Source organism: Branchiostoma lanceolatum, chromosome 2 (assembly GCF_035083965.1).
Source record: "Branchiostoma lanceolatum isolate klBraLanc5 chromosome 2, klBraLanc5.hap2, whole genome shotgun sequence".
Lineage (NCBI taxonomy): Eukaryota > Metazoa > Chordata > Leptocardii > Amphioxiformes > Branchiostomatidae > Branchiostoma > Branchiostoma lanceolatum.
Window position 1 is genome coordinate 21,995,195 of NC_089723.1, and position 16,261 is coordinate 22,011,455.

At 42.3% G+C, this 16,261-nt stretch overlaps 2 protein-coding genes across 2 annotated transcripts; one reads left to right on the top strand and one right to left on the bottom strand.

The window, feature by feature from the left end:
- The first annotated feature begins 1,114 nt into the window (after nucleotides 1-1,114).
- Nucleotides 1,115-2,935, top strand: LOC136426913 (anti-sigma-I factor RsgI6-like). The gene is made up of 4 exons (XM_066415633.1): nucleotides 1,115-1,258; nucleotides 1,675-1,779; nucleotides 2,016-2,234; nucleotides 2,696-2,935. Exons 1-4 carry the CDS (start codon nucleotides 1,115-1,117, stop codon nucleotides 2,933-2,935), a joined length of 708 nt encoding a protein of 235 aa, XP_066271730.1.
- A 270-nt stretch (nucleotides 2,936-3,205) lies between these two features.
- On the bottom strand, nucleotides 3,206-15,638 carry LOC136426914 (vimentin beta-like). The gene is made up of 13 exons (XM_066415634.1): nucleotides 15,113-15,638; nucleotides 14,829-14,889; nucleotides 14,570-14,665; nucleotides 13,969-14,139; nucleotides 13,352-13,493; nucleotides 12,810-12,920; nucleotides 7,094-7,502; nucleotides 6,752-6,812; nucleotides 6,400-6,495; nucleotides 5,800-5,970; nucleotides 5,257-5,382; nucleotides 4,673-4,893; nucleotides 3,206-3,810 (listed from the first exon to the last, which is right to left on the bottom strand). Exons 1-13 carry the CDS (start codon nucleotides 15,568-15,570, stop codon nucleotides 3,729-3,731), a joined length of 2,205 nt encoding a protein of 734 aa, XP_066271731.1. The 5' UTR covers nucleotides 15,571-15,638; the 3' UTR covers nucleotides 3,206-3,728.
- Nucleotides 15,639-16,261: the final 623 nt, after the last annotated feature.

Here is a 16,261-nt window from a genome sequence, read left to right on the forward strand (position 1 = left end):
CTTGCTTATTGCTACGGTCACAATTCGAAAAAAGGGCCACGCCGCGAATAGTTTACGGGCTGTTTTTGGCACAATCGTGCGTAACCCCTAGCGGTCGGGATTATTTTCGTAACCTCAGAGTTTAAATAACCCCGGGGCCTGGTAACAAATAGACACCATAAGGTAATCGTGAGAGCACCGAGAGGTTCCCTTCTCCACCGGGACACATTTATGGCTTGAGGGGGCCACACCCCTTACGGGCACTGGTGCAAATGTGACTGAGGCATAAACAGGGATGGTGAACAATAATATGCAAGTATATGGTACACTTGTTTATCGTTGCTTTTGCTGATCGTTTTTCAACCATTGCCTGACCAGGATACCGATTCGCGGGCACAATGTGTTCTGGGGAACCGGAGACTCTCATGTCCCCACCTGGTTGCCGGCGTACTCCGGGTCAGAGCTGGAGCAGAAGTGCTGGAAACGGGTTGATGACGTCGTGGGTTGGTATGCTGGGAGGTAAACCTTTTTATTTCAATCATTTCACAATACACACAAGTATCATTAAGTACCATTAAGCCCCAGAACCATTCTACCTGTATATGTCCTTAATATGAACGTGACTTGCCATGCTAGGTCAGGATTTACAAGTTACACAAGACGTGGTCCAGGGCAATGATATCTAGATAGTGATATCCTCACCACCCTGGATAGAAGGACGCCTACCACACACAAGCATTATCGAACTAATTCAACCTTCTGAAAACACTTAACAGAAAACCCTACTCCCGATAAAAGGTCATAATTTTCACGATCTAATAAAAAGGTCACAATCTTCCCAACCAAACTCAGCTTCGAAAACACTGCATTGTACTGTCAGTCTTAATAATCAAAGGTCTTAATCTATTTTAGGGAGACGGGATCCGGATAAACTAAGACGTTCTGGTGCTATTTCACACATTGTATTTTGAAGAAACGAAGCTTTTGCAACCTTCTTCTCAAATCTAGCATCAAGATCAGACACTTGAGAATTTGCCACAAAGCTCATTATAAAGTATCATATTAATCGATTTGTGGGCAATAATTTCTTTCCTCACGCTGTGCCAGGTTGCAACATTGGGACATCAACAACGAGATGCTGCACGGAAACTTCTTCGTGGAGAAAACGGGAAACCCGCAGATCCGGTACGACATGTTCCAGAAGGTGAAGGAGAAGGACCCTGGTGTCAAACTCTTCTTGAACGACTACGGTGTCATCAACAGTGGTGCGATGACACAGGTCAGTGGATCTAGTCTGCAACGTTGTCTAATAATCAAAGTCATCCTTTTCTGGCAACGATTGAATACCTTTATCACAGCATATTTGCATAGACATGGCGACGGAAAAAATCAATACTATGTTGCATCCATCCGTCTGCTCATTGATACGTAGCATCGAAAAGTACGAGTAAACATGGTTTATTTTAAAATTCTGCCTTTTCTATACATTTGATAATCGTTTTAAAGTTACACAGGAAGTTGTGTAACCAGCTTCTTAGTAGTTGAGTGCCCAGTACCTTGCACAGATCATGTGTAATCTTATATATATATATATATATATATATATATAATATATGTATATACATTTAAAAGAAATTGTAAAGCCTAAGTATGCATGCAAGAGATAAACGATGGTCATCATTGTTTTTTCCACAGGCGTACGTGCAGCAAGCGGAGAAGTTCCTCGCTAACGGAGCTCCAGTCGACGCGATCGGAGCTCAGGGACACTTCAAAAGCCGCCCAGATCCCGTCCTTCTTAAGGTACTGTTTCGATGTCATAACCTTTAAAAATTTTCCTTGACCTTGCAATGGATTTAGAGAAGCACCAATACTTATCAACATATACACCAACGATTGCCTTTTAGGTATTTTCATATTGACGTCAAAATTTATCTTCCAAATATACAGCAAATACAATTTATCATCTAAGATGATTAATGTACACATTTGAGATCATAAACTGAGTTTACAAGACTCAATTTTTTTTTCCTTTACAGAGTCGCTTGGACCTTTTGGCCACTGCCGGCCTGCCCATCTGGGTAACGGAGATGACCGTAGCCGAGCTAGACGAGTTGGAGAGGGCGACGGGTTACGAGGACGCCTTGCGGGTCGCCTTCAGCCACCCGGCCGTAGAAGGAATCCTTCTGTGGTCCTCCTTTGGCATTGCGAATTTTGACGATCCTTTAACTGCAATTGCCAGTGGAGATAACGTTGAGGTTCTGTACAAAATTATGTATCCATTATATCATTGATGTCGTCATAAACATTCAAATGTCACATGTGGTCCTCCTTTGGCAGTGCGAATTTTGGCGAACCTAAAACTTCTATTGCCAGTGAATATAACTTAAAAAACAATATATCTAAGATATCCTTGATGTCATCATAATGTCAAAATGTTTACAGAACAATTAAAGGTTACAGTTACAGAGCAGCCACTCTTAGGACTCAATAGACGCGATAACAGTGAACAACACATTCTTAGCATTAACTGCCTTTGGGTCGAAACGTTACGCTCTCTACATGGTAAGGATAGTTGCCATATTATGTATGTCAATGTATCTGGAAATTTTCTCGTATTAACGCACGGTTACGTATACTCGAGTACAGCTTATGTAATACAGGCTTTTCCTTGATCTTAGGGCTTTACTTATCGTGCTCTGAATCTTTGTCGGTACAGCTCAACGAGGCCGGTCGCAGCTGGCGGCAGCTGGTCTTCACCGACTGGCGCACCAACCTGTCCCTGCATCACGGCACCACGACGCCAGCTGGGCAGGAGTTCGACTTCCGCGGTTTCCATGGCAACTACGAGATCAAAGTCAAGTTCCACGGCCAGGTGGCGGCCACCTTCTCCCTGACACCTGGAGACGGACCGATGGTCGTGGATATAGACATGCCTATTGACGTCATTGTTGGCTGAGAGGCTACAGCTTATACATGTAGATGTCTACATTTATCTGATGATGAAAATGCAAGTGGAAAAGAATCACTTCAAGTCTCGGGCATCAGTTCATATTTCCTGTCATTGTTTAGTAAGAAGACAGTACATTAATAAATGAGTCTTATACACATCTTCCTTTTCAAAATCTACATCTATATATTTGTCTGTGTGGTCTTTTGTTACAGAGCAGAGGACACGGAATCTAGTACGTTTTGTGAAAGCTAACACGAATGATGGACCATTCAGACATTCAGTTCAATTTTATTTATTTTATTACGTTCGTTGCTTTTATATTAGCTGAAATCAATTACAAATACTACATAAGTGTCAGAGCGAGAGTGCCGAGATGTGCTAACGTGACATACACGTGGCACGTCTATCATTCACCCCGTAGTTGTTTGTTTACCCAGCCGCTTCTCATAACCACTTGAAGTAAAAACGCGCAAAACTAAGCATCATCGATATATATCTGCTTGGAGATAAGTCTAATACTTTACTTGTTTGACTGTTTTACTTCAAAATTCAACAGTTTGTGGGCGAGTCAAACAAAGTATTATTGTAGTGTATAAGCAACTACACTCAAAAGCACGTTGTCTTCTTTTTATCGTGATCGAGTAGTTTTTGCTTCAGTCTCTATTGTACTGGATTAACACTGGCATCCGTCTAAACATGCACTGTTGACAGAAAAACGTAAAATGAAGATCTATGATTTTAATACCACGGGACTATATCAGAAGCTTGCTATGAAATCATCTTTTGCGTCGTAACATTCTCACATGCCGTCGTTTCCAGGTGCCTGCTGTGCCTGCTGTGCCGCCTGGTCCGGCTGGGGAATCTGGGCTTGTCCAAACAACCTGTGGGACAAATCAAGAGAAATAAACATTATAAGTGGTTAATTGTAGACTGATTTCTCGTACTAAAGTTCACTGTGACACTCACGAGCAAAGTTGCTTTGGTCAGGTCATTCTTTGCGTATGTCAGTTTTTGGTGAAAAGGTTAAAATCATACACTTTTTTTTATCTGCACAACCACCCCCCCCCCCCCCCCATTAAAATCGGTCGACAAATTACCAATCGAAGCAGAGATATGAACTACGTGCAGATAAGAAGTCAAGATAAAGAAAATAAAAACAAATGGAATATTGGTACAAATGTACAGCCACGAGTGCTATGGTTTTTTTTTCTCTTACAGTTTCATGTAGGCAGCAATAAGAGAGTTGTTGGTTAACGTTTTTTCAGCTTGAAGCAACTGGAAGTAACAGTTTTACTTCAATTTGCATGTTATGTTTTGACATGGTTAGGCAGAGCTTTGGGGCTTGTCTATTCCACAGAAAATAAATGTATCAAGCATCAGGTCACAGCAAGTATATGGATGGTATCAGCGCGCTCATCAATTTTCGCCTGATTTTGAAAAAGAATCCCATTCAGAGATGGTCAATATGTCTTTCCAAAATGGGAAATATGTCGTGTTGTAGCCTTAATTGTAATTGTAATTCTAGAAGTTTCACTTTATTGAATACAGGAATAAAAGACCTGTTGGTTGTTATACCATATTTGTCTATTCAATTCTTTTTACAGTGATTATGGTGTCTAATTTGGCCACCTTCTTTTTCGCCATATGTTTTCCTCGCCATCCTTTTCTGTTTTAGGATTCAATTTGAAGTTGATGTCATCCATGAAAATTACTTGTTGTGGCCTCATAAAGTTGCCTGTTTACCTCATCTCCTCCCCTTCCAACAGCTTCCTGTAAGCTGCTATTTCAATGTCCAGCGCCAGTTTGACGTTCATCAGCTCCTGGTAGTTGGTGAGATTCTGGGCCATCTCCAGCTTCATCTTCTCGATCTGCGCCTCCCGTTTCCCGATGGACTGCCTGTATCCTTCAACCTCCTTCAGCATACAGGTCTCTGTCAGCTTTAGGCTGTCTTCTAAAGCACCGTTCTGTCAGGAATACAACATAATATATTGGTAAATGATACAGAACATAACACTAACTCTTAGGCAGAAAAGCAGATATTGGAGAGTCAATAGTTTAGAGACAGGCAGAAATATATAACTAATGGTAATTTACACATCACTCGTTTGAATACAATATTATCAGTCTTATAATCCAGTTTAAACATGGTTGAGACATTTGATCACTTTTATAGATATACTAAATACACAACAGAAATAGTTTGTGCCCACGTGTGTTCGGAGATCAGAGGTCTTGTAGAAGGAAGTATGACTGTTTATGTCCAAAAAAATGTTGAAAAGTCCACAGGCTACCTCACAACACTTATGTTGACAGCATCACACACTCACCTTGCTCCTGATAGCCTCGGACTCGGCCCTTATGGTGCTGAGCTTCTTTTGGAATTCAGCCACTTCTGTCCTGGCGGCTGCTAGAGCCTCGCTGTCTTTCTCACGTAGCAGGGCTATCTCCGCAAACTGTCACATATAGCAGCAAAGACAAGTAATCACATATCATTAGTTCCATTGGTGAAGCTAATCATATACTATCATATGGTTATATATGGTAAAAACTAGTATAAACATTGGCCATTTCAGAATACGGGTTGAAGACTTCATTATATTATCAAACACTGATTCCGGCATCATTTGCCTTGTGTAACTGGCCTTGGACATAAGACATTAGCTTCGTAGGTCCGCTTTGTGGCTGGTCATACTGCATGAATGTTGCACATTAGATTACGACTTGCCCTACCTAAACCTTTGCATGTCTACACGCTACTCCCAGCGTCGTTTTTCAGATCTTCTTGGTATTTCTACAACTACAAAGCTGTCTCCTGAAAAGAGGATATTTCTTAAGCACAAGCGTTCTGGATTAGCCCCATATTTTCTTACCTTCTCCTTGTACTTGGCTTCGGCATCTTGCTTGTTCGCCTGTCCGATCGTCTCGTACTGTTCACGGATCTCCTTCAGGGTGTCGCTGAGATCTGGTCCAGTCATCACCGTCTGCTGAGACTCTATCTTAGTCACAGTCAGAGCCAACTCTTCCTGCAGAACTGTCATCTCCTGTAAAATGTGCCCATATTCATAAAGCGTTCGTGTGGCGTAACGGCAGGGTGTTGGGCCCAGAGTCCATGAAGTTCCGGGTTACAATCTTATCATTTCACCGATCTTGTGCCCGTAAATTGCAAAAAATAATCAGGAAATGATACTAATGTCGTAGAAAGACAAAGTCAATTCCAAATTTAAAAAAAAAAACAAGATGTGAAAGAACAGAAAATCTATTGTATGGTATACCATACTCTGTGTGTTTAGTCATTTGTTCAATCTTCCTGACCAGTTTTAATGATGAATGAATACAACTTTTTTTGCTAAACTTTTTTATTCACACACTCGCGTCATGAGTTTTGGGGTTGCCGGAGGATGGCATCCATATAATCGAGTCAATATATGGCTTTACTTGCAACTAAATTACATACAGACAGACTAGCTTACCTCCGAGTGAGTCTTCCTCACAAACTCAATCTCTTCCTGTGCGACCGCCAGCCTGCTCTCAAAGCCCGCACGCGCCGCTGTGATGATTTCAAGTTCCTAAAAAAGTATGGATTTATTTTTTTAAGGTGGTAAAGTAGAATGTTCTTTATACCCCATTCCTCGAGAACGGCGCTCTCGCCGCGCGCTCTATGCGACCTCAGCGCTCAACGAATTTCATTTTTTTTTTTTAAATCGAACTTTTTACGCTTTGTGCGTTTTGTTGTCTTTTCAGTCATACTTCTACGTTGCATAATATTCCAATTAAGTAATCAAGGATTAGACAAATCTGACGTAGTAAGGGGAAGAAGCTTACCATCTTGTGCTTCTCAATGTCAGCCTTCAGCTCTGAGCGCACTGATATCTGGTCCTCGCACCTATAACAAAACACGTGGACCATGCTTAGTAACGTTAATAACCGACCGACTGACCAACAGACCGACCGACCCACCGATTAGCAAGCCAACCAACCAACCAACCAACCAACCAACCAACCAACCAACCAACCAACCAACCGACCAACCAACCAACCAACCAACCAACGTCATACCAACCAATGCGATGAAGAAATAAAGGAACAATTTGTTGAAACCTTGAAATGCCAAGAAATGCGTAGTTAATTGAAAGTAATGAATTTGAAAGTAATGATATAACGTACTTTCCCTGCCACTCCTCCGCCTGTGTCTGCCAGCTGTTCCTCTCCACCTCCACCTGGGCCTTCTCCTTCGACAGCTCGTCCACCTTAGTCCGCAGCTCCTTCAGCATCTCTTCGAACTTTGCCTTGTCGACGGGGGCGGCTTTGACCTGGGCGGCCTGCAGCTGAATCTCCAGGGTGGCGTTGCTCTCGTTCAGGGCTCGCACCCTGTCGATGTAGGTAGCGAAGCGGTCGTTGAGGATGCCGAGCTCTTTCTTCTCGCTGGCGCGGGTCATCCTGGCGTCGCTGAGAGTTTGTAGCGCGCCTTCGGAAGTGGTTACAACGGTCTTTCGTGACACCTGAGCGGCCATGCTTTCCTGGTGTGAGCTTCGAACAGGCCTGGAGGAGAACTGGCTGTCAGAACCTGGACGGTCTTACTAGAGAGCCGTAGACGGTGGGTTCTGAGCTATACCGGCCAGCGGGTGTTTAAGCCTTTGAGTCGTCCATATTTGTTTAAGTTCATCAGTGTAACCACCCTCTGTCAATCATTGAGTCAAGAAGGCGTTTCATTGGTGATGTGTTGTGTACAGTGATGCGGGAGGGTCCCTGTGCATATAAGTGTTGAAGAAGCCACCAGAAATGGCCTAAAATGCAGACAGATGTCATTGACTAATGATGTCCGGTCAAGAGCTGACTAGGACGATGTGCGGGGCATTCCGGAACCCAAATATGTGGGGCAATCAAATAGCCAATGTAAAGGATGAAGACAGCCTTCTATTTATGAACTTTGAGATTTGAAAAAGATGTACCCACGTCTACGATGAATTTAGAATGCATTTATGGCTGTAACCTCTCCATGAACCTTTACCTCTGGCCTCCGAGGCTTGGGGAAATTAAGGAGGTCATGTCTTAGGAATCAGAGAGTTGCAATCCTCTACAGCACGGCACTTTAAGACCTTGACATAATAAGTAATTCCGGGGTACTGTAGGCGTTCATTGCTGTACGGACGTATTTTTTATACTTTGTAGGAAGGATGATACGAGTAACTGGAAAACGAAGGTAAAGTAGTGTGTTATTGTACCAAATGTTAAATTTATGTTACGTTTCAATTCAATATATGCCACTGGACACGTTATCTGAGAAATACCAGACGCTTCATGTGTCCGGATCCGTACAGCATCCTTTCTCTTTGATCAAAATTTTTTTTATCATTCGTTCCTGGATGCCTTACCTTCATAAAAGTACTGAATAGATGTTTAGGATTCGTAATGTTTAAATATCGTTATCCGTAAATGGAGTATGAGGGGTATCAAAGGGTTGGGTTCGCAGTATGAAACAAATGCAATGTAGAGGGCACAATGTTGACATATAAGTTCTGTTATTTGGGGTAATCAAATGTTTGATGTAGTTTCCATACCACTGTGGAGATTCTGCGCAAACTTTTTACGCTGGATCAAACCTTATTCGTTCATATTTATCTCCGTTGTGTATTTTGAATCTCTGATTTATGTCTTAGGCCACAGCAAGTAAATTTTATGGATGACATCCTCCGCAGACTCCAAAATTAATGAGATAGGGCGAAAAAAAAACAAGGCGGGCAAAAAAAACAAGATTCCAATATTTTCAAATTTCGAGATCATAAATCTTGTTAAACAAGAATTAAGGCGACGACATATGATATCATGACCAACAGGTCTTTTATTCCTGTATTCAACCAATGAGGTTTCATATATAATATAAAACCCCCTTGATTCAACAGTAGACATGTCCTTGTAGATATGTATACATCATCTCAATAGACTAACTACAACAAATGCAGAAAAGAGCTTGTTGTACCATCATCTGAAGCAATTACACTGGGTATTCATATGCGATGAAACACCTTGTGTATACAGCTCAATTAACTAGAACCCCCCCCCCCCCCATTATTTATATAATGTCCTTGCTAGAAAAAATGTAGAAAACAGCTTGTTATTATACCATCATGGTCAGGAACTACACTGGGTATTCATATGCAACGAAACACCTTAGACTGTCAACATTAAACTGTTCTTGAAGATGTGTATACAGGTCAATTAACTAGAACAAATGCAGAAAACAGCTTGTCATACCATCATGGGCAGGAACTACACTGGGTATTCATATGCAATGAAACACCTTAGAGTGTCAACGTTTACTACATATTTGCCAATTTTTGGCATGTTGACCACCGTCGGAGGGCAATGAAATTTCTTGTTTTTTATTTCGAAATCAGGCGAAAATTAATGAGCGCGCTGATGTCATCCATAAAAATTACTTGCTGTGGCCTTAGACAAAATTCTGCAAAATCCTGTACAACGCCTCAACGGAAGGAAACGTGGGGAAATTTACGGTCTTTGAAGTGCCAGTATCATAGTATGTAGGGCAGGTAAATGTTTGATGTGGACACAGTGTTGAATTTGACACGATGCCTGGGAATCTTAAGAATCACATGTACGTAATGTATCAATAATACACTCGGACCACTTAAATTGCTAGATTGCTGTGCACACTTGCACACCAAGCTTCAAATTTTTAAAAAGTTGCCAAGAGCAAGGCGCATAGGGAATGACGGTGTCAGTGAATCTGTCGCAGTTTTCACGCAACCAAATGCTCTTTCCAAATCGATAGTTGCGAAATTGTTATAAATTTACTTTTAGACATTGCATTAGTCATATCCATGTGACTGCCGGTTAACACTTGCCCGACTCAGTAGATACAAAATGATATACTGTAACAGTAATTGTTTTTACTGACTTGAAGACTGTGCGCCCAAAAGCAGCGGTTCAGAACATACCTTCAGACAATGTCTGAACACTTCAGTAACTGACGTAAAACGTAACATGATTTCATTATAATGTTTCTGGCCGCTGTCCTTCTTGATTATCATACCTTGGTGTTATCTTCAAATTCCTAAAGGCCTCAAAGATGTCCAGAAGTAATGATATGATTACATTTACAACCGGGACCCGGCCGGGCTTTTTGCGGAAACGAGAAAAGGTATACATCGATAAATAGTCATAGATTATGCTAATTACCATTCTTAAACGTTTCGGGTAATCATACTTTTCGTTCCCGCAAACTGCCCGGTCGGTTTGTGACCATAGCATACGACCGGTATGGCATCAGATAATTAGTCAAGATGTCTGAAATCATACACTGAGTTATGGTAGGGTCACATTTCCTAACCGGGGCCCGGTCGGGCTGTTTGCGGAAACGCAAAATCAAAGTGTATGTCAATAAATTTGCACACGCTATGCTCTTAGATGATTTTGAGTACGTTTTGTGTTTTTGTTGTCTTTAATATCATACTTTTCGCTCCCAAAGACTACCCGGCCGGGCCCCGGATTTGAAATGTGACCCTAGCATAAACGGTTGATGAAGGACATACTTAGATGTCTTCTGTATGCAGTTTGAACCCTACAACGCACATAATAGTAGTTCACTTAATACTATATTTTTTAAAGACGTTCACTTGTTAAAGACGAAATGAATACCTTCGTTCTTGGTATGTTTTATTATAATATTAGGCTCTTGATCCTTTGCTTATGAAACGCTTTCAACATAAAACATAACGTATATCAACAACATCTACTCTGACTTTGTAAGCATTAGCACTGGTGCTGAGTTTTAACCTGTTACATTCTAATTGATAATGTAACCTATCTGTGTATGTATCCATGGACACCTGAAAATAACAGGTCAAGGGACCTGATCAGTGTATCTACTGGTGAAATAGATAAATGAAGTAAAGTTTGTCGTCATATAGCTTACCATACGCTTAGTTAACACATGATGGAAAACATGTTTTCTGTTTGTCTAAAAACGTCTAATCGTCTAAAAATACATCAATGTTCCAATAGACCGATCCCAAAGCCACGCCCCCTGTTCGATTCGAACACCTCCGTCAAAAACAGGGTTTGACGGACCAAACATGGCCGCCGCGGCTAGTTTGAAAATAATGCCACTGACTTCGGTTTAGCTTTTGTGGCACTGAAACCCTTTCAGAGCGGGCCAAATAATAATGCTATGTATTCTTTGTTGAAGGCTGTATCCACCGGGTAGAGTTGTTTAAGGAGGGAGTAGATGTAGTTGCGGTGAGAGCGTAATGTTTTCGGTCAATGTTAAAGCAGTATGCGCCGCATAGCTTTCCCTTGTCGGTGGGCATCAGCGCCCAGTTTCTGACAAGCAGCCGATGCACGTGTAAAACAGGGTTCATATATCTGTGACAGGGTTCCCACTGTATTGACTGCATGCATAACAGCTGCATGGTATTTAGTAACTAAGAATTAAAATGCATCCTTTTACTTCCCTGTTCACTTTCAAGTTAGCCAGTTTCACACACCAGTAACTGAAGAGACGAAACTCTGCGCTAGCGGACTTTGTAGTAGTCAGCATGTAGTACAAGTTTCTTCTCCTTGAGTGCCCGATCTATTTTCTTTTTAAATTCGTTTTTGTTCTGAGCATGCATTCAACCAATACAGTTGAAAGCCTGTCCCAGATATACGTACCCTGCTTTACACGTGCCATTTCTGCCCCACCAACGCTGTTTTTGACGGAGGTCAGGGGGCTCTATGGGTCTTCTATTCGTTCGATATGGTGTTCGACTGGATCGGTCTATTTTGAATTCAAATTTTATTGTTGAATATAGTCATACTTTTCAATATGCAGGAACAGTTTTGTCTGGCTCTTATCATGTAATTATCAAGAAATCATCTAGAATTCAAGTGATCGCAGCTGTAACGTTTTCAATGTTTTTATTCTTCAATTTACAAAGCAATCGCACAATGACATGCACAAGATAACATACAAAATAGTCGAAGTATATTGTGACAGAGTTGCAATTCCATACTCGTTATCTTTTCAGTTGAATACCGGTCTCTGGAGATACTGATTATCCATGTCGGTTGACTGGCTAATTTAGTAAACCCAAAAATGCACATTGTACGACCGACATTTGTCAGAACTAAATATCTTTAACTACACAAGTTGGTAAATCCATTACATATCTCAACATTTAAAGTCTGTTCGTGCAATGCTTGTAAGCCAGTGAAGCTGCGAATAAAATGCTTGATTTACGTATCTTTGTTACTTTTGATACTTGCTTCTGCTTTTCTTATGACCGATCATGGCGAAGACAAGGAGGTTCGCAATGAGACGGTCGAGTTGCCTAATAATGAATTGTCGTTCGATTAGCATTGGCAATGCTTTGATGTTCAACATCTGTCACAGTTGTTGGATTCAGCACACAATGTAGACATCCTACTGCTCCGGTTATGCTTAAAGGTTCAATGATCCGAGGATGACCTGCGAGGCAATAAGCAAGTAGGTGAATTAGACAGTTCAAACAATGAGATGTGATAGAGATATGTGACTCTGATTGTTGAGGTTCTGGACCAAATAGTTTGGGGTATAACATATATTGTATCGTCGATGCTATAGGTGTAAACAACATTTCCTTTAGTCATTCTTTATTAATTTAAAAGGTGCTCACTGCAAGATTGGGACGATGTTAGCGTCAGTTTCCTGGGCATTTATTAACACATTACGTTGAATCAAGCTTATGGCGTTGTACAGCTATTTAGGGAGTAATATGAACATGTAGAAAAACTGCTGTTTTCATCCATGGCCAGCTAGCGTGTATCTATTTGTACCACAAAAAAAAGGGACGTTGGTGCGGGTTGCCTAGGCACACTGACATACATTCATAGTTTTACTGACCTTCTCGTTGTGTGCGAGTTACATTGGTCTGCAGCATGTACAGTATTAGAATATTCCCCTCTGGGTGGTCATCGTTATTTGTTGGACACCGGTAGATGAAGATGACGAGCTCTGCGAATAGAAGTCAAAGCTAAGTCATGTTTTATTTAATCAACTACGTCTACAACGTAAAAGACTTTGATGTCCTTGAGAATTGTTTCTCTTTCACTTTATGTACAGTTTTGGGTTATCAACTTCTCATTACGTCTTGATTAAAGATTCCCTGCTCCACAAAACCTTAAATTCCTTCCAAAGTCTTGTTCTATCCAAGAAGAGGTTGTTGCAGGGAAGATTTTGACTTTCTTATTATATGCCCCGCTTTCCTGTCCGAACACCTCAACAACCTGTCGGAGACTCAAAGTCCTTCCCCGTGCCCCTAAGTTCAGCTATCACTGAATTGGTGAAGGAGATGGTTGTTGGGGAGTTTGGACACAAACAGGGTGCATCATAAGAATGTCACAACCTTCACAATCAAGCTCTGCTAGAGAGAAACTTCACCTGGCTTTGCAGGGTCTCAGTGCTGGTCATGACGGTGTTGAGCTGGCCTCGCAGCTCAGACAACTCCTTACGGGAGGTGATGAGTTCACCCCTGGCGGCCAGCATCGTCTTGCTGTCCCGCTCCCGTTCGAGCTCAAGCTCGGTGAACTGTGAGGAAACACAAACAGGAAGATTGTACCTCAAGTCAGTTGCTAGTAATGGACATTCACTGCTGGTATACTTTCATTTCAATGACGTCGTGTTGGCGTAGCGGTTAAGGTGTTTGTCACGTAATACGACTTTCCAATTTCTACCCAGGTGTAAAAATGGGTGCCATACTCCAGTTGAGGAGGCAAAAATCGATGAAAGGAGAGCGTCGGGCTTTGCCTTCCAACCGTGCCCTAAAAACAGTGGATAACAACGTTAACCCACTGCTTCTACGGCATGCCTTCATTTTATACTTCCATTCTTTGAATCAATACTGACAAACCTGCTACATTTTGTTACAAAACTGCCAGTTTTTTTGTTTGTTTCTGACCAGAAATTCTCTTGGCTTTATCACAGCAAACATAACATAGCCATCAAAACAAATGTCAAAGATCCCGATGCAAGGCAACACAGCAAGCAATTTTTTGTGTTTCACCTTCTCCTTGTACTTGGCCTCTGCTTCCTCCTGAGTGTCCCGGCAGAAGTTTTCGTAGATCTGCCGCAGGTCATACAGCTCGGCGATGACGTCAGGTCCAGCTTCCTGGGTCTGCTCCACTGCGACAATGGACAGGCTCTGGTTCAACTGGTCTTGAAGTTGTTTCAGTTCCTGCAATTCACAATTAGGAACTCATGGGAATATCCAGATTTATGACATTTCCAAGGCATAGATAGCTCATTGTTCTACCCGGTTAGGCCCCCATTTTACCGGACGGCGAACGCGCTTCGACCTCGCTGTACCCTTATATGGATTTGTGTTACTTTTGCCTTTTTAACTGGAGTATTATGCATAATGTAAAAGTATGGCTGAAAAGACAACAAAACACACAAAGCGTAAAAAGATCCCTTTTATACACAATAAATTCGTCAACTCGCTCGATCGGTCGCGGCGAGGTCGCAATGAGGTCGCCGGCCTAGTGGAACGTAGCTAAGTGTAAGTAGTATAACTATAATAAGCAATGAATGAATGACGCATGTTGTCACTCCGTGGCCTGAAGCAATACTAACACCAATATTGTAAAATTGACACGTAACGTTACCTGCTTGTGAACCGTCACCATGAAATTGATCTCTTCCTGCATAGTAGCAAGCTTATTCTGGAGGTCCACACGTATCAGTGTAACAGCGTACAGGTCCTAGAGGAAGAAAACAATGTCAAGTAGATAACTCCTTCCTATCTATGCTTTGCAGATAAACAGGAGGAATATTGTACAGTAAGACATTCCAAACATGGTAAGCACAAGAATCAGATCCATGATTTTATTGGGTATCGACCTGACATGTTAGCATAGGACTTACTTTATTGAGCTTTGCAACCTCAGTATTAAGCTCGGCGTGCCAGGCCGCCTCGTCCTCCCACCTGTGTAGCAACAAACAGTCAGCAAACATTCAGTATATAGTTGATAACACAGATGGAAACAATCATTTCAACTACTCGACACCTTCTCTTGCCAACTGTACACTCAGGTAGTGAGCGTTTCTTACACCCAGCACTAGCCACATTTCTTTTCTTCCATGGAAATGTTACGCTTACAAGACAGGCCTTACTGAATAAATCGGAGCTTGTGCCAAAACAATCTTACTTTTTCTTATATTCCTCAGCCTGATCCCTCCATTTGTTCCTCTCCAGCACCATTTTGGCCTTGTCTTCGGACAGCTCGTCGACCAGCTTCCGCAGGTCTTTGGTCTCCTTCTCGTACAGCGCCTTCGTGTGTGCCGTCGTCTCAGTCGCCTGTAGCTTCAGAACCTGCGCCTCCAGGGCGGAGTTGCGTTGTTGGAGGGAGCGCATATTCTGGATGTAGGAGGCGAAGCGGTTGTTCAGGGAGGACAGTTCCTCCTTCTCTTGGGACCGGGCCTTGCGGGCGCCGGCCATGGTCTGCAGCGCGCCGCCCGCCCCTCCCAGCGAAGTGATGACATTGCCCGCTCTGATGGACCGTGTTCTTGCCTTGAACGATTCGGCTTCGCCTCTGTCGGCCAGAGAGGATCTCACAGAGCTACGAATCGCCTCGCTCGTTTTCGGTTGAGTCGTTACGACGGGCATTTTGGTTTGACTTGATTCGACCGTAGCTTCTTCTTATCTTTTGTTGATAGTGTAAGGCCACCAAGGAAGAGGTTTTGTCGCACTGCTGCCTTTTACTGAAAACTTCTGCCAGGGATATCACTCTGCAGACGCCCTTTTTTTCTCGGATTGTATTTTAAGATCAACTACGTAAGCATCAGCTGTCAATCACTTCGTCCATGTCCAACCAGGCACATCAGCTAATCCATACGTGACAGCACACACGGAGGGCAAAGGACGTCACAAACTAATGCCTTATATGGACATACCATTTCGCCAAGACGGACTAATGACATTTTTCTTAGACATTAACACGCGGATGACCTCTGCTTAGCACCGAGGTGGACTGTTGCCTTGAACTTCTTGCTTCCCTCTTCCTACAGCATAAGAGATCATTAAAATACATGTAGGCCAAAGAACATATTACCAGTCCATTTCCCATTCGCCTGTACCTCCTATCCCAGCTCGCAAAGCCACGTTTGGCACCTTTGTGCAACGAAGATGAACATTTGACTTTTCCTCTTCTTTTGAGAAAAAGGAACTTTGTACATTCACGAGTGTTAAAAGGGTGTCGCCTTGAATCATATCAAATATTTAGTTGCCCTAAATACTAAAGACCTGCAATATTTCTACTCATCGCATTCTATTTTGATGAAACCGTACTCTAGGTACG

Bases quoted from the DNA above. Each gene is read 5' to 3' on its own strand.
- LOC136426913 (XM_066415633.1), top strand. From the start codon at position 1,115: ATGCTGCACGGAAACTTCTTCGTGGAGAAAACGGGAAACCCGCAGATC. The intron at 1,259-1,674 runs GTCAGTGGATCT...TTTTTTCCACAG, and splicing joins ACAGTGGTGCGATGACACAG to GCGTACGTGCAGCAAGCGGA. The intron at 2,235-2,695 runs GTTCTGTACAAA...TTGTCGGTACAG, and splicing joins CCAGTGGAGATAACGTTGAG to CTCAACGAGGCCGGTCGCAG.
- LOC136426914 (XM_066415634.1), bottom strand. From the start codon at position 15,570: ATGCCCGTCGTAACGACTCAACCGAAAACGAGCGAGGCGATTCGTAGC. The intron at 6,813-7,093 runs GTACGTTATATC...GTTTTGTTATAG, and splicing joins GCGGAGGAGTGGCAGGGAAA to GTGCGAGGACCAGATATCAG. The intron at 4,894-5,256 runs GTGAGTGTGTGA...TATTCCTGACAG, and splicing joins CCGAGGCTATCAGGAGCAAG to AACGGTGCTTTAGAAGACAG.